This window comes from Nycticebus coucang, chromosome 8 (genome assembly GCF_027406575.1).
Source record: "Nycticebus coucang isolate mNycCou1 chromosome 8, mNycCou1.pri, whole genome shotgun sequence".
In the NCBI taxonomy this organism is placed as follows: Eukaryota; Metazoa; Chordata; class Mammalia; order Primates; family Lorisidae; genus Nycticebus; species Nycticebus coucang.
Genome location: NC_069787.1, coordinates 75,809,031 through 75,834,775, shown reverse-complemented (window position 1 = coordinate 75,834,775; position 25,745 = coordinate 75,809,031). Strand labels below are relative to the sequence as shown.

The window sequence follows — 25,745 nt, the reverse complement described above, 5'->3', positions numbered from 1 at the left end:
AAAATCTCTGCAATTCAGGTAATAGAATAAAGGAGAAAAATCAGCATCATTTCAATTACTGAAGGAAAAAAGGGAATATTTAAGAAACAAAACTATTCATGACAAAAGAAAAACTCACAGCAAGCTAGTAAACATCAACATCCTTAATCTGATCAAAGATATCTATAGAAAATCTACAGTAAATACATGGTGAAATATCAAGCTTTTCCTGGGATACAATGAATAAGACAAACATGTTTTGTTATGCAGTCTTACATTAGATACATGTCTTAGCCAGTGCAGCAAACCAAAAAATATATATAAGAATAAAAAAATTTTAAATATATAATCTCTAGAAAGAGGGAAATAAAACTACCATTATTCCTAAGTTATGATATATGCTTATAATAAAAAATAATCTTTGAAATAAATGGAATAAGTTAAGCAAGGTTATTGAATAGAATTTCAATATACAAAAATCAACTATTTCTTTTTTTTTTTTCTTTTTTACTGTGTTTTCCCAAAATGTTGCTGATCAGTTACAGCAAACAGAACCGCGACCGTCGAGGAAAACTGTCACTCTAGGCTCCTCTTTGACCACAGAAATCAACTATTTCTTATACTAACAAATGGAAAATAAAATTTCATTAGATAGTATTTATACAAAAAATAGCACTATCTGATAATAAAAGTTAAGAGCTACATAAATTGCATAATGTTTCTTTTTTCCCCAAATTGATCTATAGATTTCATGCTGAATCAAAAACTCAGTACAATCTGATTCTAAAATTTATATGAAAAAGCAAAGGCTAATAGAAGAAGCTTAAAGAACAAGGGGAAGGGAGACTTAGCATATTACATCTTAATTTATCTTAAGGCTACATTAACATACAGAAAAGCTCTATGAAATGTAACAGAAGATCTAGAGAAATAAACTCATGGACATTTGATTTACTACAAAAGGAGTACTGCAGAGTTGTAGGAAAAGGATGGTCTACTCAATGAATGGTGCTGAGACATTTAGGTACACATATGCCAAAGGGGAAAAAAAATCCTTCAAAACAAAAGCAATAAACAATGTACTCAACAAATGAATTTCAGATGAGCTACAAAGGTAAGTATGAAAAGTAAGACAAATTTTCTTTTCTTTCTTTCCTTTTTTTTTGAGACAGTTTCTCTCTGTTGCCCCAGGCTACAGTGCCAAGGCATGCTCACAAGAACCTCAAAATCCTGGACTCAAGAGATCTTCAAATTTTGTGAACAAACAAACAAACAAAAAACCATAGAAGACTATCTTCATGGCTTCACATTAGGAAAAAGATTTTCAAAGGGCATACAAAGCCACAGATATACAAAAGATTGAAATAAACTACATTAGAATTAATTTCTAGGTGATTTGTAAAACAAATGATGAAGGCTTCATATATAAGATTAGGTAATTTGTAAAACAAATGATGAAGGCTTCATATATAAGATTATATAAAAACTTCTACTAATGTAATAAATTACGAAGAGGGAAAAAAAAAACCAAAGAAACTAGAACCAATGTTTTATACAAAAGGAGAATTTGCAAATGGCCAACCTGATTAGTAACCTGGAAAAAGTAAATTAAATACAACAAGAAATCATTATTTACCTACCAGAAAGGCAAGATTAAGAATGACAATGATTTTTGTACCCAACCTAGCAAATCCACTTTTTGGCCAATACCCACAGAAATGTATGCATATAGCTCCAAGAAAGATGCAAAAGAATATTCCTTATAGCCTTATTTGTAATAACTGGAAACAATGCAAATGTCCATCAACAATAAAATATATATATATGTGAGCTAAAGAAAGACTGTATAAATAATAATGCTCAAGGATGTGTTCTGTGTCACATTTCACAATAAAAATGAGATATAATGACATTTCATTACTATTTGCTGGCTCAATTTCCTACTATCTCAACTGCAGCTGTTGAGGTCTGCACTTATCCATTACTCCATCTACCCCAATTGAGGATTATGGGCAGGAAGGCGACACTGAGCAGCAGCAGCTCCAGCAAGATGAAGAGTTCAGGAGATGGGTTTCAGAGTAATGTAAATCTACTTCACACCACTGACCTGTATGCCTTAAACTGGTTAAGTTGGTAAATTTTACATTATGTGTATTTTACACCAGTTTTCTTTCTTTTTATTCTTTTTTAAAAAGGGGCAGCATCTCCAGATTTCATGATGTTATGGCTGCTTGGCTATAGAAAGAGTAGTACTCTATAGGATGCTCTCATATTACCTGTTCTCCAGCCTATTCGTCATGGCCCAGGAATGCAAATGAACTAAAATGTGCCAACTGCAAACACAAGTAACAATTAAGTCTGAATTCAATTAAGCTGAATTTTGACTTTGGATTCGTTGCCTGGCTTTTTTATACCACAAAGCACTATAGCCTAAAAGCTATTTTATAGTCTAAAATGTTAAGGTTATGATCTTTAAATTCCTCTGTGATGTACAATGTTAGTTATGACATAGGAAATGAATTTAGAGATCTAAAGATTATTATAAGCCAATTATCCTATATTCTAATGCAGGGGTCCTCAAACTTTTTAAACAGAGGGCCAGTTCACTGTCCCTCAGACTGTTGGAGGGCTGGACTATAGTTAAAAAAAAAAAACAAACTATGAACAAATTCCTATGCACACTGCAAATATCTTATTTTGAAGTAAAAAAACAAAACGGGAACAAATACAATCACACCGCTGCATGTGGCCCACGGGCCATAGTTTGAGGACCCCTGTATGTATTCAGACTAATATAATTTCACTTTTCTGCTACAATAAAAGTGCTTAAATACTTATAATATATATTTTACTGATGAGATACACTGAACCAAAATGTTTACTGAGCGAGGTGAGGGATCTTTAATGAGAAAATTCTATACTGAAGACGTGACATTAAAATAACAGAACTTTAAGAAGTAGGGCTTTGCTAAATTCCTCCTAAGTTACATAGAGCTAAAATTTCTATGTGGAATTGTCCTTCCCCTCTATTTCACCCCTGGAAATGACAAAATGAGACTTTCATTTGGGGATAAAAAAAAGACAAAATAAAATAGTTGGCCTAGGTTGAACTGATCTGGCACATTTCCCCCACACATTTGTAAAGGTGAACAAAGAAGGAAATGTGTGTTTTTACTACCGACTCCTTTAAAAAACAAAAGATTAAAAAAACAAAAAACCGCTTAACACAAAATTTGAATTAACTTTATTTCCCCTATAGTCAACAACTTCTCTGCATTGAATTTTAAAGCAACAAAGTAAAATAAAATCCCCCAAATGACAAGGTATCAGAAATCCAGATTTACTTATACTCTATTTGTGAAAATGTTCAGCCATTTTATTGGTCTGTAAAAGAACCACCATCTGGGTCAAAAAAGAATCTATAAATCAAAGAATATTCTACACCTTGGAAAAGAAAATCAGCAGTAACATTCTCACTGAACATTGTAAATTACAATTTTCTTCATAAAAGGTACATACTATTCTGTACTTTTCCACCAAAAACAGTGGTGTGTTATGCATGTTGTATTAAAAAACAAACAAAAAGTTATATCCTGTGGCTGGAAAAACCCTTTCTTTCACTTTTACTAAACAACTGGAGAAAATTTTCAAGTCTGTATAAAGTTGTCTATAAGGTGGAAAGTGAACATGTTCAATCTCCATTTACATTTTAGTGCATTTTTGGACAATTGTCACATTTTTAATAAAAGAAAATGCATATAGCACTAAAGAGTGTTTCATCAAATGCTTAAGGGATTAAAATATGAAATTGAGAACAAAATCATTGTGATGGATGAAACTTATAAAATGAGAAAAATCCAGGTGAAGTTTACAGAGTCATTTTGCAGAGTCATGGAAAATGAACTGTGGATATCTATCCACTTGAAGAGTTTATTCCTTAATTTTCTACATGTAAACATAGTGCTAACCTCAGTATTAAGATAATTCATCCTGGTAAGCAACATAATCCTGTGCAGTTGCCATAATTTCCAAAGGATATATAAATTTAGCCCTTGAATGAACAATGTATGAAATCTGCTCTATAAGTACCTGGTGAAAACAACTGCTAATAGCAGTAATAATATGTCAACGTAAAAGACTATTTGAATCAATTGGCTACTCAGAGGTGCATCTTTGAAACAGCAGCTTCTTCTTGGAGCAAACAGTAAGCAATAGAAAATGCACATTTGATGAAACATTCTTTGCACTGGAGAAACATGAAAATAAATATAGCTCAAGAAGTATAATCACTTTCTAATACATCTTTCTCAGACCTGTACCAGTTTACTGGTTCAAGAAAATCTCATCACATTTTGTCATTTGTATTTTACATATTGCTATTTGGGTAATTCAAATAAAATGCAGGTCTTGTAAAAGAATAAAAACATTGACAAGTATCCATGTGCCAGGGACCAAATTAGAGGGTTCTTTGGTGCAATTAGTCCAAATTCTCAGATTTGAAGGATAATATGTACTAATAAAAAAAATCTGCTGCTAGACGTTTACAGCAGTGCTCAGTCTTGCTTCACGGTACAAATCGGAAAGAGCTGTTCTCGTAAGCCAATTTTATTTTTTTAATCAGGCATTGCCAGAAAAATTTGTACATTAACCTGGACAAGTGATGGTTCTGTACCCTCTGTTGCTGTGAAACACGACATGAGCTAAAGGCAAAGACCGGTTCTCACAAGGACAACTGCTTCAAGTCAGGAACCAGAACAGTGCGTTTAAACAGTCTTCTTAGATATTTTCTTGCCTTTCTTAAAAACTAGCTTATTTTTAATGTAGCCACGCTTCCTTTTGGTAGTCTAAAAAGAAAACAGAACACAAGGTATTAATGCAGGATTCTTAGGTACTAAAAAATCTATACACTCATGGTTTACTGTATTACAATGAAGACCGTCTCAGAGCTCACCTCAGAGCACATTGCTCTTCCTATGACTAGATTTCTCAAACAGTAAGCGCCATCTTGTGTTTTGCTAATTATGTGAAGAAATCAAAGACGAATAGACCAGGTCTATTCCTAGTTTTAAGATGAAAGAGGATTACTACAGTGTTTCTCAAATATGTACCATATATTCTTTGCCATCAAGTGAATGAACCTCCACTTCCTCATGACTATTAAATGTTTAGCTGTAGTAATCACTGAAATTTCTAGGCATGACAGAATCTAACACTAGAAAATGGTGCTGCTCCTGTTTTAGCCTCCAAGAAATTAGCAGTGTGCTAAAAAAACAAATTAACTGCATAACTTTTACAGGACCAGTTTTACCTGTAAAATGAGGATGTCTATACCTACCTAGAAAGTTGAAAGACAAAGTCACCCTGCACATTATCTAATAATAGGAACAATAGGTAGGAAAATAAGCACTTAAAATGAAAAGCAAAACTACATTCCTTCCTACCGGATGAATCATATAGGCACATGTGTCTATCAATTTTCACACTGCCCTTGATACTGAAAGAAGCAAATAGTTTTTGGAAATAAGTAATTTAATGAACCAAATCTACAGGTTAACAGAGGCCGAAGCCTCAAGAGATTAATCACTCAATTCAATGTTCATATTTAAATACAACTCTGAGAGGTTTCAGAAACTTAAGGATCACTTAGTGCTGGATCATGTTTCTTTATTCATGATGTATAGTTCAAAACCATTTACAATTTTTTCTAACAGATAATTAGAAAAGGCAAAATGAAATCCTTCTTTGGGTTACAAAAACTTGCTACTAACTTCATAACCACTTTATATATTATTTTTATTATTAATTAATTATTATTTTTTTTTTTTTTGAGACAGTCTCACTTTGTCACCCGTGGTAGAGTGCCATGGCGTCATAGCTTATAACAACCTCAACCTCTTGGGCTTAAGTGATTCTCTTGCTTCAGCCTCTCAAGTAGCTGGGACTATAGGTGCCCGCCACAATGTCTGGCAATTTTTAGAGATGGGGTCTCGCTCTGGCTCAGGCTAGTCTCAAACCAGTGAGCTCAAGCAATCCGATACCTGCCTCGGCCTCCCAGAGTACTGATATTATAGGCGTGAGCCACTGCACCCTGCAATTTATTTTTTTTAAGGCAAAAAGAAACTTCAGAGCATACAATACAGGGTAGCCATTAAGTCCATGTACAATTTAAAATTGTTCACTATTTCAAACTGCACAAGAACTTTATGCTACCCTGTATTTAAAAATTCAAAATAGATCAAGGAGTTAGTTCCTTTATTACCATTACCTATAAATTTCTAACTCACCTTTTTTCTAAGATCTCATAATGTACTCCAGAACTATGTGAGTTAAGATTTGTAACCGCGCCCACAGGACCTTTTTCTCCTTTTGGCAATGAGCCATGCTTTAAAAGTCTTTTCTGTAGCCCTGGATTACAATTCCTAGCACTTCAGCCATGCCAGCTTTGCAGTGGTAGGTAAGCTCTCAGAATGTTGTTATGTATAATACACCCTCTTCCCACAAAGTCACAACCAGGGTAGGAAGAGGAAAGTAAATAAAAAGCATTCCTCTGTAGTGTTAGTACAAAACAGAGAATATAAAGCCATGAAACCAAAAATTCAAAATCCATGTTACTGACTACTGGAATACATGTTTTGAGCAATACAAGAAAGACTAAATTTTACTTACTCGTTTACATTATTTATTTCGGGAAAATGATAGAAGACAAAAGAGGTCAGATTAAGAAAATTCACTGCCTTTGGGGTCTGTATCATTAGTTAGACAGCAAGTTCAACAGCCTTGTTTTTCAGAAAAAGTAGACCTTAACTAGGAATATCTTAGCAGTAACTGCTTTGAAATTAGTAGCATTTGCTTTGACTTGTGCACTGGTGTGACTCACCAATTTCTTACACCTATGACAAACAAGAACATTTGATTTCTTTTTTTTTTTTGGTTTTTGGCCAGGGCTGGGTTTGAACCCGCCACCTCTGGCATATGGGGCCGGAGCCCTACTCCTTGAGCCACAGGCACCGCCCAGAACATTTGATTTCTTAATGTTATTTTACCTAAAGACTGATAAGTTAATTTGATATGACTAACATCAGCTCTATGTGACATTTTTACATCTGTCTAGATATGGTAATTTATATCTAGATTAATGTAATTCAGTTAATATTCAGCACTTTTAAAGTACAAGTTAAAATCACCTGTATTCTGAATACATTTGCTGTATTATTTTAAATAACAAAAGGATAAGGCAACTGCATAAATGATTTAAAAAAACTGACCCAAGCTATGTAAATTTAAGCATCCTTTCATAAATTACAACTATGACTGAAATCAGTCTAATAATAATCATTATTATAAGAATGGTACCTTATAATAAATGCTTAATATTTTATCTGACTGCTCATTATTTTCCATTTCCTATTGCTGGGAAACCTAAATAAATACTCATATCTAGTAATCTTTTATAGCAAAGATTAGAGATCTCTTTGGTGTAATAATGACCCCAATGAAATGTTTCATATCTTATGTAATATTTATTAAAAAAGAACTGTAGTAATCTCATAATTTCTACCTACAAGCTTGTCATAATAATTACATTAAAAATAATTATCCTAAGATAAGTGATTTTTTTTTTTTAACTTCAAGATGCCTTTGTCAACTCAAGTGTATTCTTTATTCAATAAATATCATACTAAGACTGGAACGTGAAGATGCAATGCATGTATAAAGTTGCTTTGATCAAAAGATACTTTCATTATTTGAACATTCAGCAATTTTACTTTCAGACAGGTTTGTAAAGTGATGGCCACAGATATATCTTACTTTACAAATCAGCCTTACTAATGGGAATGGCACAAACTAAAGCCAGAATACTCTGGAAAATCCCAGCTTGGTTCACAGATTACCACCATACTATACAGAAAAAGTTACTGCTTGGGATATCTGTTTGAATAAAAAGATCCTAGCTGGCTAGCCTGATATTTACTTCATGTATAATCTATGGTCTTCATAAATCTGGCACCCACCTTCTTTGACAAATACTTCTGTTTGGGGAAAATGTTGGTGACTCGAGGTTTATGATCTAGTGTCTCCCTGTTATCAGGTGCTTTCACTTTATATATCCTGACAAGCCAGTGTTCTGATGTAAAGGCTTCCTCCAAATGCTTGAATTTAATGTCTTTGTTTCCAATCTCAGCATTACGTGTCCGGTCAAAACCTGGGGGTGTACGAAAATCCAGCTGCAAAAGTGACATTAGTATTGGTTGTTAACCATATTGGAAAAATATCAACTGCTTAGAAGATAGGAAATGTTATTGTCATTAGAGTATTACCCTTTCCTTAAACTAGGAAAACAGAATTGAGTACTGAAATCTTAATAGTTTTCATACACTGCTAACTAGATAGGAAGAAATCAGAAGAGAGATACTAAGCACATCAGGATTTCATAGATTCCTCAGACTGGATGAGTAGCATACAGGCATAACCCCCCCCCATCGAAAGAAAATCCATCAGACACCTTTGTATAGTTACAGAAAGAGAAAGAACACAGAAAGGGCTCGTTTTCTATCTCAGGTCCTTATACTGTTTGTTTTGTCTGCCTGACATGTTCATCACTTAGCTCCTTTATATGGCTGGCTCCTTTAGGCTTAGTCCAAATATCTCTTCAGGTAAATATTTTCTTGAGATCTGTGGTTGATACGTCTCCATTGTTCCTTTACAGAACCTTGTTCAAATTTACTCTATAGCATACATTGCTAACATTTTAATTTGTTTTTAAAATTACTTGCATCTTCCACTAGGATGTAAACTGCATGACCATCTTATTCATAGTTTTACCTTCTGTGTGTTATTTGTGAAATAAATGCACAATTAAGAAGGGTTACATCTTGAAAGTGAAATGACAAAAGAGGTTTAAAAACCAAACCATAGAGTGGCGCCTATGGCTCAGTGGGTAGGGTGCTGGTCCCATATACTGAGGGTGGCGGGTTTGAACCCGGCCCTGGCCAAACTGCAACAAAAAATAGCTGGGTGCTGTAGAGGCCGCCTGTAGTCCCAGCTACCCGGGAGGCTGAAGCAAGAGAATCTCCTAAGCCCAAGAGGTGGAGGTTGCTGTGAGCTGTGATGCCACAGCACTCTACCGAGGGTGACAAAGTAAGATACTGTCTCTAAAACAAAACAAAACAAAACAAAACAAAACAAAAAACAAACCATAGGAAAAAAGGAGAGAAGGAAGGACAACTTTTAGAAATTCTCAGATTACATTTACGTTGACACACAAACCTAGCATAAGTAAATTCAACTTCAAAAATAAAAATAAACTCGGATGGTGCCTGTGGCTCAGTGAGTGGGGAACTGGCCCTGTATACCAAGGGTGGTGGGTTCAAACTCAGCCTAGGCCAAACCACAACAAAAAAAATAGCCAGGCATTGTGGTGGGTGCCTGTAGTCTCAGCTAGATGGGAGGCTGAGGCAAGAGAATCGCCTAAGCCCAACAGCTGGAGGTTACTGTGAGCTGTGACCCACGATACTCTACCGAGGGCAACAAAATGAGACTCTGTCTCTTAAAAAAAAATAATAATAAAATAAATAAAATAAACTCTACTCCAAAGAGTAGATAACTTGCTCTTGCTTATCTATACAATAGCAAAAAGTTATACTTCATGTTTTAACCATGTATTATTTGTGACTAAGGCAGGCATCAATATAAATGGCTGATAAACTTAAAAGAGGGGCAAAACTTGGATGCTATCATTAGTGAGCAGAGAAACTAACCATCTGCCCGAAAATCAATTTTCTAGGATGACTATTACGGCTAGTGTTTCCTTCTTACTAGGAGTTTAGAGACCAGGTAGTGGCTTTCAAAAGAAACTCAAAATTCAAAAACCTAAATTTGGTCAGAGATTTTTCAACTGGTGTGTCATGACAAGAGGATCTTAAACGTGTCATAAAAACTTTTAAAGACCATTAATTATTTTCAAAAGAATTCCAAAGCACAGTAAGTATATATGCATTTTTTTTAGTTTTTTTTTTTTTTTTTTTTTTGCTCAACATAATTTAAGTGTGCCACAAAAGTTTAACTATGGGCTCAAGTGTGCCGAGAAATAAAAAAGGTTAAAAACATTGCTGTAGCTTAGTGCCTTTTTCCCCCCAGCCAGCTGCAGAGTAATTTCAGGTGAATAATGAAGAAATAGATGCCCGAATGAGCAAATCTACCTTGAAGCAACATAATGGAACAGGAACAAAATCTTCTGAAAACCAAGGGAACGTTCTAGCCTATACTAGCCACAGTGATTAGATTTTACAAAAGGATAACATTTCTTTCACATATTAAGGCCCAAAACAAACTCCCTTTCAGTTTGAATAGTTATCTTGATTCCTACGGAAGGTATGAAATTAATTAAGCGATTTTTCCTCCACTTTCTTACCAACTTACACAGTAAGCAATACGCGAATAGGCAGTTTCAGATGGAACTTTAACATGAAGGTGGTAACTTAGGACAGACCTCTGACACAAAGGACAGATTAATAGAGAAAAACAAATTTATTAACATGTGCAGGGCACACCACCCAGGAGAAATGTCATGAAATGTAACTTAAAGCAGTGGCTTAGAACTTTGGCTTATATAACATGTTCAACAAAGAACAATAAATCTGTGGAGAAATGACAGGACCAAAAAAGTGTTAGGCTTCAAGGCAAGAAAGTACAGAAAGGTAAATATATGGGAGAAACCAATGAGTAGGGTTTCTTTGCAGATTCCTCTGGTGCCTTCTGAGTTGATAGAGAGTATGATTTCTCTAGTTAAGGAGAATTTACGGCTAGTCTTTTGGCAGAAAAGAGGTTGTACATGTGTGATAGAGCTTTTCCTCTGTTTGCTTCTTCTATGTTGCCTTCAGCTCAAAAATAATTTTTATGTCAAAGTTGCATATTTAGGGTGACATATTCTGGTTTCTTTTTTTTTTTTTTTACTTTTTTTTTTTTGGTTTTTGGCCGGGGCTGGGTTTGAACCCGCCACCTCCGGCATATGGGACCGGCGCCCTACTCCTTGAGCCACAGGCGCCGCCCATATTCTGGTTTCTTTAAAGAATCAAGTCACCAGTCCAACACACATTATTTATAGACAAGAAAAGAATGAAACAGAGTTCAAGGAGGACACAGATTGTCTGAGGTTACAGGAGCTGACAGAGCCTGATCTAAAACACAGGTATCATGATATCAAGTCCACAGTTTTCTTCTTTCTGCCACAATACTTTGCACATTCACTTTTGAAGACCCTTGAGCTTTCTACCACATCTTTCTAATTTAATAGAAAACTCTGACCCAGACAGTTCTAGCTACCTGTGGCAATGGAGAACAAAGATAGAGTGAACATCTGAAGTGACTGTATAATTCAACTCCTTAATTTTAAGATTTTCCCCACCAAGCAACAAAGTGACCTACTTAAGACCATAGTGTTTCCTAGCTGGGACCTCTCCCTGGGAGAAAAATGCCTTTCAAAAGCATGAGGCCAAAAGGTGGGATGGCAAGCAAAAGTTGGATATGAGCCTAGTATTAAAAAGCATTTTGGAAAGAAGTCCTTGATCTAAAATTTTTTTCTAATTTCTCACACAGAAGTTTCAGAAATCTAAATTTAATGGGAAAAAAAGAATCTTTAAGTAAGCAAATTTCTCTGCACAGCTCAATCAAAACATTACCCTGTTTTTTAGATAAGACTTATTTTTAAAATATTATTTTAAATAAAGATTATAGAAAAACTGATTTAACTAACCTGCATTTCTCCAAATCTGTAGTATGACATTTTATACATAAGGCAGTTCAACAAAGTGGGAGACCCTGCTTTGTCTACACGGAATTCTCCCTGTGGGGTAAAATAGTCACTTTCCTATAAGAAAAGAAACCAGAAGTTACTATGTCAGTTCAAGTTAACACATTGAAAGCTATAGGTTTTCCCCTTTTCAATTCCCAGTAAGAACCAGCTTTTAAGTTATTTTTACAAAGCCGTGTTCAGTTATACCTCAAAAAATGGTACCATCATTAAGGTTTAATACCAGGTAGGGCTGGCTCTCTCCAACCATCCCACTGCTCATTTTTAGAGTTTACAATAAATATGTAAACATTCGATTTACATATGAATACTGAAATCAACTTTAGTGGAAAAGGAGATTATTTGGAAGACTCCTGTCCTTATTTTTATTGGGTTAGTTTACAAATTAATCAAATTTTATTTGGCCAGATTAAAAAAATGTAATTTCTGACCCAGAAATTCCTTGTCTAAGAATTAATCCTACAAATACACTTGTATAATGGCAAAATAATCAATGTAGACTGCATCACTGTTTGTAAAACTAAAAAACTAGAAAGAACCTAAATGTCTATTAGTAGGGATAATTAAATAAATTCTGGCACACACACATAAAAAAATGAAATACACTGTGCAAATATAAAAAACAGAAAGAAGCAGCTCTCCATATTCTCCATGTATGGAAAAATCATCAAGATTTACTGTGAAGTGAACAAGGTGTATATCTTGCTGGAATTGGAAACACAAGAAAATAATAATTGTGACTACTAGGGATCTCTTCTATTTTTTCTTTGACAAATTTATATATATTTTGGTGTACAATACATTTAAAAATATATGTACATAGGGGAATAGCTAACTCCTAAGCTAATTAACATATGTATTCCCATCCTTATTTCCTTGTGATAATAAGAACACCTAAAAATCTACTCTTTATAATTTATAAGTATATATTACATTGTTATTAAATACAGAACAAACTTTTTGGGGGGAGGGAGTAAACTTTTATCATGTATCCTTTTATATTTTAATTTTGAATCACAATATATTTATTCAAAAAGCTTAAAAATAATGGATTTAAAATGCACAAAATTTAAGACTTACTATATGAATTATTTAGAGCCTATCTAAAAACAGTAATTTATCACATCGCATATTTTAAACACTGCTAAAGCAAATTCACAAATGAAAATCACATACTAGGAGTATTAAATTTCAGAAGATTAATTTAATCCAAGGAAATAATGTTTACGAATCACAATTAAGAAATGTTATAGAACTTACATCTGAGCAGGAACTCTAAAGCTTTACACTATTTCATCCTTGTCACATGACACACATGCATGTATTTTCACAAAAGACTCTTTTATTCAGGATCCGAGGTAAATTATTCTTATCTGTTGTTCCTTTACCATGTAAAGAATGCCCATCCTCTAAGAGCTCATACTTAGTGGGAAAGGTTAGACTATAACTACAAAACAGGTATAAAAGATCTGACGTGTACAGGAGGTAGGTGTACTGGGAAAGGAAAGGGCTTCTGGAGGAGTAAGTATGGGGTAGAGAAGGTATTCCAAGAAAGGGAATAGTCAAAATGTGTATCAGGTGAGTCAAAAATAGAAACCACAAAGCAAGTTTTCTGGGGATAGAGTAGAGGGAAAAAGTTGTCAAAGAGACAAGAGACCATCAGAGGTAAGCAAAACATGAATGTGCTTACATTCTAAGCTAAAGAGTATGGACTTTGTAACAATGTGTCATCACAGAGTCGATCTATTTCATACCAGTCACTAGGCCAAGACTTCATACTTCATCTATATTACTACAAATTCTCAGCACTATCAGTTATTCTTGTCATCTACGTAAGGGATAGCCTAGTCTGCCTTTGTCAGCATTTTAACTATAGATCCTAGAACAAGACCCAGTGCTCAAAGCATGTATGTTGACTGATCAAAAGAAACTTGGCCATAGCCACGTCTGGTTGCAAGGCCTTTTCTTATAATCAATTCAAGTTTCTTAAACTGAACGGTAACCTGATCAATTTCACATTACCCTGGGAAAGGAAATAAGACTAAGGCAAAGATAATGATTTCAAGGTTACTGTCTCATTTTCAGGTTTATCAGCATAAGGGTCAGGACTTGGATGGATGGAAGCAATGGAAATGGAAGGAAAGAGCTGAAGTGAAGGGCTATAAAAAGTAAAAGTACGAAGTTTGGGCAAGGGATTGCTTCACAGGGGAGAATGGAAGAACCAGGTGTGAGTTTTCAAAGTTTTAAATCCAGAGAATGCTTTAGCATCTTTAACAGATTGTAAAGTCAGAGTAAGGAACTAATTTGGGGGATGGGGGATAGGATGATGAAAACAAATATAATGCTATTAGCAAGATAAGATAATTACACAGACACTGTAATGTGTCTTTCATACAACTGGAATTACCGACTTTCTTACCCGAATGTCTTTTGGATGTTCCCCTTCAGCTATCCTAACCATCCAGAGAAACTTGTTGATATCATCACCAGAATAACCAATAACACCTCCAAAAATAACCAAAACATAATCTACATCCAGAGTCCTCATGATTTTATAGGCTGCTGTTTCATTTGAAGACATAGCCTTTCCCACCTGTGAAATTAAAAAAAAAAAAGAGAATATTTGTATTTATTCCTATGACACGCTGATAAAAATGAATGGAAATTTTACTTCAAGATAGAATTCACCTCAAGAGTCTGATTTACATGAATTTCCTTTTTGTAGAAATGACTTCCTATGAATTCAACCAAATTATTGAGCTTTATGAACTTACTATATAACCAATTTATAGTCCAAATGTTAGAAACAGAATACATGTTCTAATATTTTACTAATAATTAAATTGTGGCCAGTGATCTTGTTAACGCACATAGTTCATCTTCTAGTTTGGGAAGACATCTGATGATTACCTACTATACTAACAGAAACAATTTGCACATCCACATAATACAATGCACTTATTTTACATATTTGCAAATAATTTTCTTAGTTTATAAAATGAAAAATACAAGCCAAACTTTTAAAAGTTGCAGATTTTGCCTAATTCTCCAGTAAGTTAAATATATTATAAAATCTATCAGAATCAGCCTACAATTCTGACTAATACTTGAATAGGTAAATACCAAACAAAATGAATAAGCATACCCTTTATTGAATACATGTGTAAAGAAGTATTTTGAGAATTCAGCAAAGAGTAGTTTTCACCCACATTTTTCCTATTTATCCACAAATGAAGCCTGATTGCTAAATAGTAAATAATTATTTTTATCTTGCTTATCAAACACTTACCAGTGCTATGTGGCTGTTATTCCAGGTATTATTATCCACCAAAGTAGTCCTATTAGCCATTCCAGCTATTTGATAGCCATAATCCCACCAAGACATCACTCGGGCATGTTCATCTGTATTTTGTCTTAGCCAAAAGTAAGCTTCTCTAAAATCATCTAAGATATTCCTGGTACTAAAAAGAATCACATAATATTCTTTTAAATGAGATGTCACAAACATGGAAAGAGTAACTTAAAATCCTGAGGTCATAAACCACTAAATAATTTCACATTTTAGAAAGCCTCTACGATAAGAGAAAAACAATGAAAAATCAGACTAGCACTTCTCAAACATGCATACAAATCACTTCTGTATCTTTTAAAAGAGCAGATTCTGATTCAGTAGTTCTGGGGTAGGGTCTAATTTTGTACAAGTCTAATAAACTCTGAAGTGAAACAGAATTTGAGAGTTGAGGCTGATCAGAGGTTCTTAAATTTTAGCTGTATTGGAATCATCTGGCCTGATGAAAGACACATTACTGGGTCCCACTCCCAGGCTTCTGATTCAGTAAACTGAGGGTGGAGTTAAGAACTTGTACTTCCAGCAATTTTTATGCTAACAGTGACGCTCTGTTGAAAGACCACACTTTGAGAAAAACTGATGTATAGTATATGATTATGCATGCAGAAATATTTTAAAGAAGAGCATGAAACACAATGATTTCTACCCATCCCATGAAGTGGCTTCAAATGTAGCGCCTCACAACATTCTATCTTTGAATTCTATCTTTTGAGACAAAGAAAAAAAAGTATAGGTATAAACTTTTTGTAGTCAAATTATTTTCTTACCCATCATGGTTGTAAGAGGCCAGGACCACACTTGGACTGGAGTAGGCATTGCTTGTGACCCAGGTACAATGGACTGCAAACATCATCAACAGCATCAGCATCAACATGGTGACAATGCTTTTTATATTTGGACCTAATCCCTCTTCAGTTTTTTCCTGTTCAGTTACATGTTTCCTCACTTTACCTGCCTGGAGGTACAAAAAACTGGTCAAATTCATCATTTGACTTGTTTCACTAAGATACATTAAGAGAAAAAGCTGGAAGAATGTTCATCTATTGATTTAATCCCATGACTCAGAAAACATATAAACCTCATATTATTCTCATGTGGGTGACAAAGTGTTTTCTAAAAGTCAAAGTAGAATTTGAAATCAAATGAAAATCAGAAGTTTCCTGGGAATATACCAATCAAAGAGCTAGCTCCTTACAGATCAAAATAATACCACCAGTAAAAAGCTGCTTTGAAACCCAGTTGTTTTTATGTTTTAATTAATACAAAGGAGGAGTGAGGCATGGTGCTGCATGCTTGTCATCCCAGCTACTTGGGAGGATGGCTTGAGGCTAGGAGTTCTGGACCAGCCTGAGCAACATAATGAGACCCTCTTTTCTTTTTTAAAAAAAAATTAATTAGCTGGATGTGGTAGCATGTGCCTATGGTTCCAGTTACTTGGAAGCTTGAGCTATGAGTGCACAAAACAGAAAGAAAAAAGGAGAGAAACTAAACAATCCCACATTCTGGCAATATAAAATCTTAATATATAAATCCTTATAAAATCTTTAAATCCACTTCCTGAAAATAGCAGTGTGCAGCTATACACATAGTCCATATCATGGAGAACTTCAGTAGAGGAAAAAAACTGCAGTAACAAAACCAGTCTTCCAATTTCCAAACTAGAAAGCCAAAACACTTGCTAAAAATAAGACTACCTTAAAACACCCCCAACCTCACCCCCCCCCCAAAAAAAACCCCACCAAAAACCAGCAGAGAGAACAGAAGTCACAAGTTCTAAAATACAAGGCTGGTCAAGAAACCGCAAAGAAATAAAAACCAAAATATAACAACACAAAGGCAGGTATGTATTTTAGTAACATAAATCCTTATGAATTATATTGATCATAAGGTAAAGAATTTCAAAGTTAATACAGATACTGGGAAGTTTCACTGCTTGTTGACATTTAAAAATGTAGTTCATATTCAAGTAGCAAAGTTTAAGAGGGCACCCAAGATGAGTGCTATCAGGCTTTCATGCTGACAGAGACCATAGGATAAAAATGAATTACACTGTATCAGGTTTTTTTCTAAAGGCATTTTATTCCCTTTACTAGTTTTACAATGAATAGGGACCCTGATACAGCACTTGTCCACATGGTTTCAGAGGGGCTTATAGTGCCAAACCGTTAAGTAATCTAGAAGAGTACCAAGTTTTGCTCTCAAAAATAGAAGGGTATGTTAAAAAGTCTTAAGTCTTTAAGTAACAATGGACCAAAAAAGATAAAAGAATTCTCTCTGATTATATTCTATTTTCTCACTTTAAGGTAAAGACCAACCAGGATTCAAATTTTGAGGCAAACAGTGGAGATCAACTAGAAATATGAGTTTATCCAAATCCTCAATAGTTCTTACTATGGTGGAAAAAATTGAGAAGAGCACATAAAATTTTTAAAGGTCTTACATTCCCCACCTTATCATATAAATTTCCTGGGTTTCTTTTGTCATCCTCATCACTGCTGTCCTCCACAGGTGGATTTTCTCTTTTCATATCATCCCCCAAATAGTGCTCAAAAACATTCGAGAAGGCAATTGCAGACAGCATACAGACAACTGGAGTCAAAGTCAACATCAACCGCACCATCACTCCAGCAAAGTAGACAGCACTGATTGCATACAGAGCAACTGCAAAAGACAAGTTCTCTTACAACACTTCAGAAAGAAATGGTCACAAGAAACTGAACTAGGTATTATTTAATAGCACAGTATAAAACAAATCTAAAAGTACAAAAATGTGTCATAAAAGATCCAACTATTTCTAAGTTAATAATACCAACCAACTGCTTAACAGTCAGATTTAGAAGTTCGTGTCAACTAAAACCTATACATCAACAGTTTAGAAAAATGCATGATTAAAATGTAATTTATAGTTATGAGGAATTAAACATAATTCATGTCAATAGCACCATATACTATAAAATCTACATGTAATAGATGAAAACATTTTATGTATTATAACATCAGGCACATAAAATTTATAGAATCAAATAAAGTCTATGAGAAGCCCCTGCCAGTATCTGGCATGAAGCCTGCTTTAATGCAGGAATGGGACGAGAAGAACCTAAGTTACTACTCAAAGAAGGAATATGTAAAGTTAATGCCAAGAAACTTTTGAAAAGATTTGAGACCCATTTCCAATATCCAGAGCCTTCTAGGTAATGTGCTAACCACAGGAAAAGGCTCTACCATTTCTGGTTAAAGGCTATGTATGATTTACAAAGTCAATGAGTCATCTGAGCTTCCGTCTCACCTAATGCTAATTTTTTTTTAACTGACTAAAAAATATATCTATCACACTTGAATAACACATATTCTTAAGTGTGTAACTCAATGAACTTATAAATATGTGTATATATATGAAATGACCACCCATTATAATGACATAAGATATTTTTGCACCTCCTTGTGACTCTTCTCAGTCAATAACTATTCTCGCCCCTATAAAAAAGGTAAACACTATTTAGACTTCTAAAGCATTAATTTAGCTTTCCTTATTCTTAAAATGTACAGAAATGGAATCATATAAAAATTTTCTCTTTTGTATTTTATTGTATTATATTGCATCTTTTATTTACCCAGACTGTTCTCTTATTAATTGTTGTGTTTACTTATACAAATATATAAAATGTTCTATTCTACTGAAGAACTTTGGAATATTTCTAATTAGGGGTATAATAGATAAAATTACTTTGTGTATTCCTAAACATATCCTCTCATAGTTATATGCACTCAGTTCTCTTGGATATATCTCTAGGAATGGGACTGCTGAGTCAAGTCATGAGATGGACCTATGTTTAAATCTTTTTGAATGATATAGTCTTAACATGGTCTTATCAAGAGTCTATCAGTTGAGAGGAATTAAGAGTATCATCCTTTAGTTAGAACTCATGCACAGTTGCTGCTCTTTCTCTCCCAAGTCCTCACTGGAATAGCGACTTGAGGTGTCAACTCAAGGCACAGGCCCCACACTTTTACAAATTCATGTCCTAATACTACAAATTATTGGCTTGTGTGATCCTAGGCCTATAACAAAGCTTTTCTCAGCTTCAGTTTTTATCACATGCAAAACAGACATAGCATACTTTTTATGATGATTATATCACTAGAAGCCTTTGCTATCTGTTTATTTTATTCATTTAGATCTTAAATACCAGATCCCAAATACCTGGTTTTTGTTTATTTTGTATTTAAAATCTTATTAGTTGGAAGCACACATAAATCTATCAATGAAAGTGTTTACTGAAAGGTGATCCTTATTCCATTACATACACTATAAAAAGTACTTTGCTCTGAAACCTAGTTGATGAATGCCTCTGAAACCACAATAAACTAAATGCAAAATTTATATACTAGCTCTAAATTAAAAAGGCTAATAATTAAAATACATAACACAAATTCAATGAATTTGTCTTGGTTATGCACTTATGCAAAATATGGGAGAAAATTTATCTCAAACATACAGTGTCAAATAAAGAAAAATAAAACCTTGAAGTGAATTATCTTGAAAGGAAAATAATTATTCTAAATCAAAGTTTTCACTAAAAAAAAAAAAACCTCTTACCAAATACTCTTTCATCGTTGATATTTTTAATGCAGAACCATAGGCCTGCTGGGAAGGTACATACGAGAATATGCAGATCAAAGAAGAAAGACACCCAAGTTGTAGGTTGATGCTCAGACACTGATGCAATAATTGGAATGTGTATTTTTGCATACCTAGTATTCGAAAAGTTAATATTTACAATTAATAATAAAACAGAAGCTCCTTTTAGATGAAGATATTTTTCTGATTATAGATAATGATTCCTATTTCCCACCCCTTCTTGTTTAAATGTACATTCCAATGTAACTAACCAGCTATACTGAAAATAAATCAGTTCGGTCCATAGTAACAAAACTAAAACTAATATGTCTTCTGTAAAATTAAGGGAATTATCTCTCTAAGGCCAGTCATAAAACGGTTGGCTGCAACTTCTAATACAACACAAAAATCTTTACCCACATAGAAATTTGTTCTGCAATTTAAGTCAGCATCTTCTAGTTTCCACAATGAGCCTCACTATCTTTTGGACTTTTCATTACATGTTGAACATCCCTTACCTGAAATGTTTGAGACTAGAGAAGTATTTTGGATTTTGGAATATCTGTACATTTACTGGTTCAGCATCCCTAATCTGAAAATCCAAAATGCTCAAATGAGCATTTCCTTTGAGCATCATTATTAGCACTCAAAAAAATTTTCAGATGTTGGCTACTCATCTTATAGCAGCAGATACACCTTACCCAGTAATTATACCCTTGCTTGACTAGGAGATGGATGGCATGGAGGCAGGTAAGGAATGAATCATTCCTGAAATGTAGTCTTATAAAGTTTAGAAAGTTCAGAAAGCAAAAGTAAGTACAGTAGAAGCTCCACAGATGACCACCTCTCTGCAATGATCACCTCCTGAAGTCAACATAATTTTCAGACTGGACACGCACCACATGTACACATCAGTACAGTAGGCCTGCTTCTTTATGTTGACCAGTTTGTTACAGTTCCATGAGTGGTTAACTTACAGAGGTTCTACTGTGTAACAGATACAAGCTAACCTAGCAATTTAACCTAATCAGAATAATTATCTACAACTGGGGCTTGCTTTCACATTTTCTGGTGATCCTTAACTTTTGCTAAATGTCAGCTCTAGTCATTCACGCATAGTTTGCGTATGCCCTTTAATTAGACCTAGACATGAGCCCTTCTGGTATCATATCACAAAATATGCCTGTTCAATAAATTGTTTTTTTTGTTGTTTTTTTTTTGGGGGGCTATCTGAAGGCAATAAGACAGAAAGGCAGAAACAGGAGAGGAAGGTAAAGTATCATTAAGAAATATTTTCTGATGCCCAAGAAAATATTTTAGAGACAAAAATTTTTAATGAATTCACATCCTGTAATATGTTTCACAGATTAAAAAACCTAAGAAACCTAGATCATGTGGTATTAAGAAAAAAATAAATTTTCTTCTTATCCACGATACATGGATTTCTAGCATAGCAAGTAATAAAATACTACTGAAAAATGGAAATTTTACCTTAGTGAAAACAAAAATAAATCTTTAAATTGCACAAAGGTTACCTAAAGACACTGACAAAACTAAGGAGTCACCTGTACAGAAGAGAAATATAAAGATTTACATTTATAACAAATATTATAACAAATATAAGGGAGTCAATATTTATTAAAATAGCATATCCTACATACTCTAGAAATGTTGCCCTAGCAGTAACTGAAGAATTGAAAATACAAATAAAAACAAAGGAAGAAAGATATTTTAATAAATATGAGACCAAATAACACTTACCCAGTGTCCCACAATGAATAAAACCTGCCACTCCATGGTGCAATGTAACCTTGGAAGGAAAAATGCAGGAAATTAATCTTCCTTTTTATTCTGTAAATCTTCTATTGATTTTATGTTTGTTAATCATGGATTGACTTAAGCTAATGTTCAAAGAATTTCAGTTTTCTTTTATAGGTGTCTATTTCATATGGTTGGCAGTCAGATAAAATACAGTAGTAATCAAATAAAAACAATATCCATGGAGAACCTCTTTCCAAAGAAAAACAACACTTAAGTGTTGTGTTCCAATTCTTTCTTAAGCTTCTGGTTGACTAGTAAAAGAAAGCTAAGGCTTTTAAACAATACTGGATCAGTTTTAAAAAGGGAGGGGGGGATATCTAAGTGACCTAATCTAGTATGCCAAATCCCTCCAGATAAATTATAAACATAGTTATTAAACACTCATGGTTTTTACTTCTGACAATGCTTCATACTTTTATGAGTTAGGCTGATATATTATTAAAATCGACAGATGAAATAACTTTAGAAAGAATCTAAAGATATTAGATTCTTTAGAAAGAATCTGACTTGTTTCTAAGGGCTAGAAAAGTTAGAAAAAGTAACTTAGGGTGGTGCCTGTGGCTCAAAGGGGTAGGGCACTGGCCCCATATGCCAGAGGTGGCGGGTTCAAACCCAGCCCCGACCAAAAACTGCAAAAAAAAAGAAAGAGTAACTTAGAATCTGGAAGTAGACGGAAACTGATTTGGTTGACTATTTAAAAGGGGTGAGGGGAGCAAGAGTGAGTGACCATATGAGAGAACCATATAGTAGGTTAATACCAGAAAGTCTAAATATTTTTTAATTTTTTGCATTTTGGGCCTATTCATCAGATTTAAAGTAGCAAAATTAAGATACACTATTAAAAAAAATCACACTTTGTAGTAATGTTATTCAGATTTTAGAACCTTTGACTATTACATACCACCCTGAACGAGCCCGATCTCGTCTGAGTATTATTATTATTTTATTTTTTTAACAGGTTTTTGCCATGGCCGGGTTTGAACCCACCACCTCTGGTATATGGGGCTGGCGCCCTACTCCTCTGAGCTACAGGCGCCACCCACCTTTGACTATTATTTCTACATTGTGTGTACAGAATATATCCACAGCATATGACATACTAGAATAAATGGAATATGTAAAGTATTCGTTAAAGAATTCCTTTTTGAATAATAATCTAGAGGCACGATTCATATCCTACAGGTAATGACACCTACCTGTGTAAGTCAAATAGATGACACTAAGGAACACAGCACCCGCAGCTAGTGATACACCCAAAAAGAAAAGGGTCTGAAATTCTTGCTTTGTCAATCGGTCTCTCAGATACTGTAAGAAAGCATAAGCTTGCAGCAGCGCAAAGACACCTAATTTTAAAAAAAAGGTCATAAAATCAACAAAGTACTTTTTGAAGTCCATTTAAAAACTTCCATCTGAAAAAGTTTTTTAGAATGTTGTCTGTACCATTCATACCAAAACTAATTTCATCTAGCCAACCTTTCCATTGTCAAATGACAGTTAAGTATCCAATTAATACATCCAAAAAATTCTATCACACATTTTTTTTGAAATGATCAGACTGTACCAAACAAGAAAAAAATACTATTTATAAGACTGAAGGCTAACTTAAAAACATTAAGTTCCTCCTTTTCCCCTGTATTTTAGTGACACTTTTTTTTGGGGGGGGGGATAAAATCCTAAAATTTGCTTTGATATAAATGACTTGGGGATAAGGAGAACTCTCTGATAGTTACTGATAGAAGTTATTTCTGATAGAAGTAAAGTTTATAATGGAGTGGTAAGATGTAATCTTACTTACACACTTGGGCAAGATTCTAAATTAGTGTCGGGGTTTAGGACACACTTTCCCAAAACATGGAACCTTGGCATTTGAGAAAATGGTAGAAGCAGGAAAGTCTCTCTCTCTCTTTTCCCCTGAAGCAGGCTATAAAAGAACTCTATGACCTTCTTAAAGGTAGGTTTTAAGATCCTCATTCAAGAGAGGTTTCTCTCCCAGAGGAAAAGAATGAAAACAGAGATATCAAGAAGAATCTGAACAAAAAAGCCTTAAGTTCTTCCTGGTTTATCTACGTTAGATCACAACCCTCTTTGTGCAATCATACTTCTATAAGATAGTCCACTCTTCATCACATCTAAGCATAAAAAAAAGTTTTCCCTGTTTCTTTGGATTTTCATTTCTGAGAAGCTCAGAATATAAGTAAAACTTATATTAAATAAAATTTGTATTCTTTCTTCTTGTTAATCTGTCTTTTGTTATAGGGATCTCAGCCCTGAACCTTGCAATAGGTGAGGAGAAAATATTAATCATTCCTTCCCTGTATTACTAAATATAAAGATGAGTGCTAAGATAAAATTAAAGCAATAGCAGCAATAAGTATTTAGTTGTCAAAATATACAAAACTGCTAAATGTAAAAATTTAAGCAAAGAGGATGTGAGAACCCTCACCATCTAAAATAGATCTTCAAAAATAAAATTTAATCTTGTTTTAAAAGTTCATTATAAGGTGGTTCATTATAAGGTGGTTAAATAAATGTTATCATAGTTAGATTTTAGGAAATGTAGTAATGCATATGCATAAAATAGTCAAGTGATTATGTATCTACATAGACATTGCTATTCATCATTATTGTGTACTGAAAACTAAATACATAAACACTTCTCTGTGTCTCCAATTACCTCTTGGTAAAACTGATATCATTAAATCAGAAAAGTAAAAAAAGCACTTCACAGATTTTAAAGTGCTAGAAGGTAGTGGTTCTTAACTATTTGGGGGAGGGGGAGTGGTTAAAACCCCACTGAAAATCTGATGCGAAACTTTAGGGAATACCAACTCAGAAAGTTACATATACTGATATTTACACAGTATCAATTTAAGTGCTGCAAATAACTTCCCATGGACTTCTATACATTGAGAATCTCTGATAAATTTTTATTCACACATCTCCCATAATTGTGACCAGATTACTTTGGCGGCGATGGTGGTTGTTGAAAATTAAAAACCATTACTACCACCACCACCACTGAAATAAAAAAAGGTCATTCCCTTGAAAGACTGGCCAATCACACATTCACCTACTCCTCAGAAAAAGAAAAAAAAATTTTTTTCTTCATACCTGCAGCTGCCATGTGTTCACTTGTTCTGATTGGCTGAAATCCCACAAAAGGTATCTGCATGGACAATATTAAACCCACAATGTAGAAAGTGCTATATGCTATAAAGACAAAATAGGAAACAAGGATAATTTACTACTACCATTAAGTACTCAAAGCAGAATGTATAGATAAATCTTATATGTTTAGCAAAATTTTAACTGAACTTATTAAAAAAATTGAATCTTAAAGTGATTATTTTATTTGATATATATTGTGAATATTCTGTTAATTTTTAAAAAATGTTTTAAGTACTTTATTTCATAGAACATTTATAATAGTTAGAGACTTCTGTGGCTTTTCTTTCCTCCAAGTGGAATCAAGTTTGTTTCAATCTATCATTAGTAATCACTGACACAACCCAAGAAACTACCCAAAAATAAGACAGTATCTTATTTTAAGGTGTGCTCCCAAAGATGTGCTAGGTCTTATTTTCAGGGGACGTCTTATCTTTCCTGTAAGTAGGTCTTATTTTCGGAGGATGTCTTATTTTTGGGAAAATGGTATACACACACATATATAAAACACTATTGCTATTGGCATTAATCCAAAATGTGCACGACCTAATGAATACTTATCAACACCACCAAGGTAAATCAACACTATTGTCTCAAAAGCTCTCAAGAACTTCGTACTATTTTCATAATCTCTTAATACTATTTGTGTAGTACATGTAAAAAATAATTCTCATGTCCTCCAAGTTTTCTGTGATTAAAGATGTAAAATAACATAGAAATCAAGCCATAAAGTAGACCAGTTATAGCATTTAGAGTGAATAAAGGAAACCTATTTGTTCTTGGCACTGAATATACTATAGTATTCGCATCTGTATTAAATTAATGTCAGTTGGGTAGAGGTAACAATAGTTGGTGTAAAAGACTGTTTTGAGTTCATATGTTCACAAATCATGATTAGGCCAAACGATTCAAGTATTTGAAATCACTATAAATGAAGATAAAGCCCATCTGAAATAAGCTAATGTAAAAATTATTCCATTTACAAAGGTTATTCACATCATTTT

The 25,745-nt window shown here is 34.0% G+C and overlaps 1 protein-coding gene and 1 pseudogene across 1 annotated transcript in view; both read right to left on the bottom strand.

The window, feature by feature from the left end:
• Window positions 1–487: 487 nt before the first annotated feature.
• Window positions 488–642, bottom strand: LOC128592999 (uncharacterized; annotated as a pseudogene).
• Window positions 643–3,200: 2,558 nt separating this feature from the next.
• Window positions 3,201–25,745, bottom strand: part of STT3B (STT3 oligosaccharyltransferase complex catalytic subunit B) — a 133,510-nt gene continuing 110,965 nt past the window's right edge. Inside the window, exons 6-16 of the mRNA XM_053599334.1 lie at window positions 24,688–24,786; window positions 22,773–22,919; window positions 21,517–21,565; window positions 19,735–19,889; window positions 17,587–17,798; window positions 15,905–16,092; window positions 15,078–15,249; window positions 14,208–14,381; window positions 11,732–11,845; window positions 7,992–8,204; window positions 3,201–4,823 (exon numbers count right to left, since the gene is read on the bottom strand). Coding sequence (XP_053455309.1) covers window positions 4,743–4,823; window positions 7,992–8,204; window positions 11,732–11,845; window positions 14,208–14,381; window positions 15,078–15,249; window positions 15,905–16,092; window positions 17,587–17,798; window positions 19,735–19,889; window positions 21,517–21,565; window positions 22,773–22,919; window positions 24,688–24,786 — 1,604 coding nt within the window. The 3' untranslated portion in view covers window positions 3,201–4,742. The remainder of the gene's footprint in view (window positions 4,824–7,991; window positions 8,205–11,731; window positions 11,846–14,207; window positions 14,382–15,077; window positions 15,250–15,904; window positions 16,093–17,586; window positions 17,799–19,734; window positions 19,890–21,516; window positions 21,566–22,772; window positions 22,920–24,687; window positions 24,787–25,745) is intronic.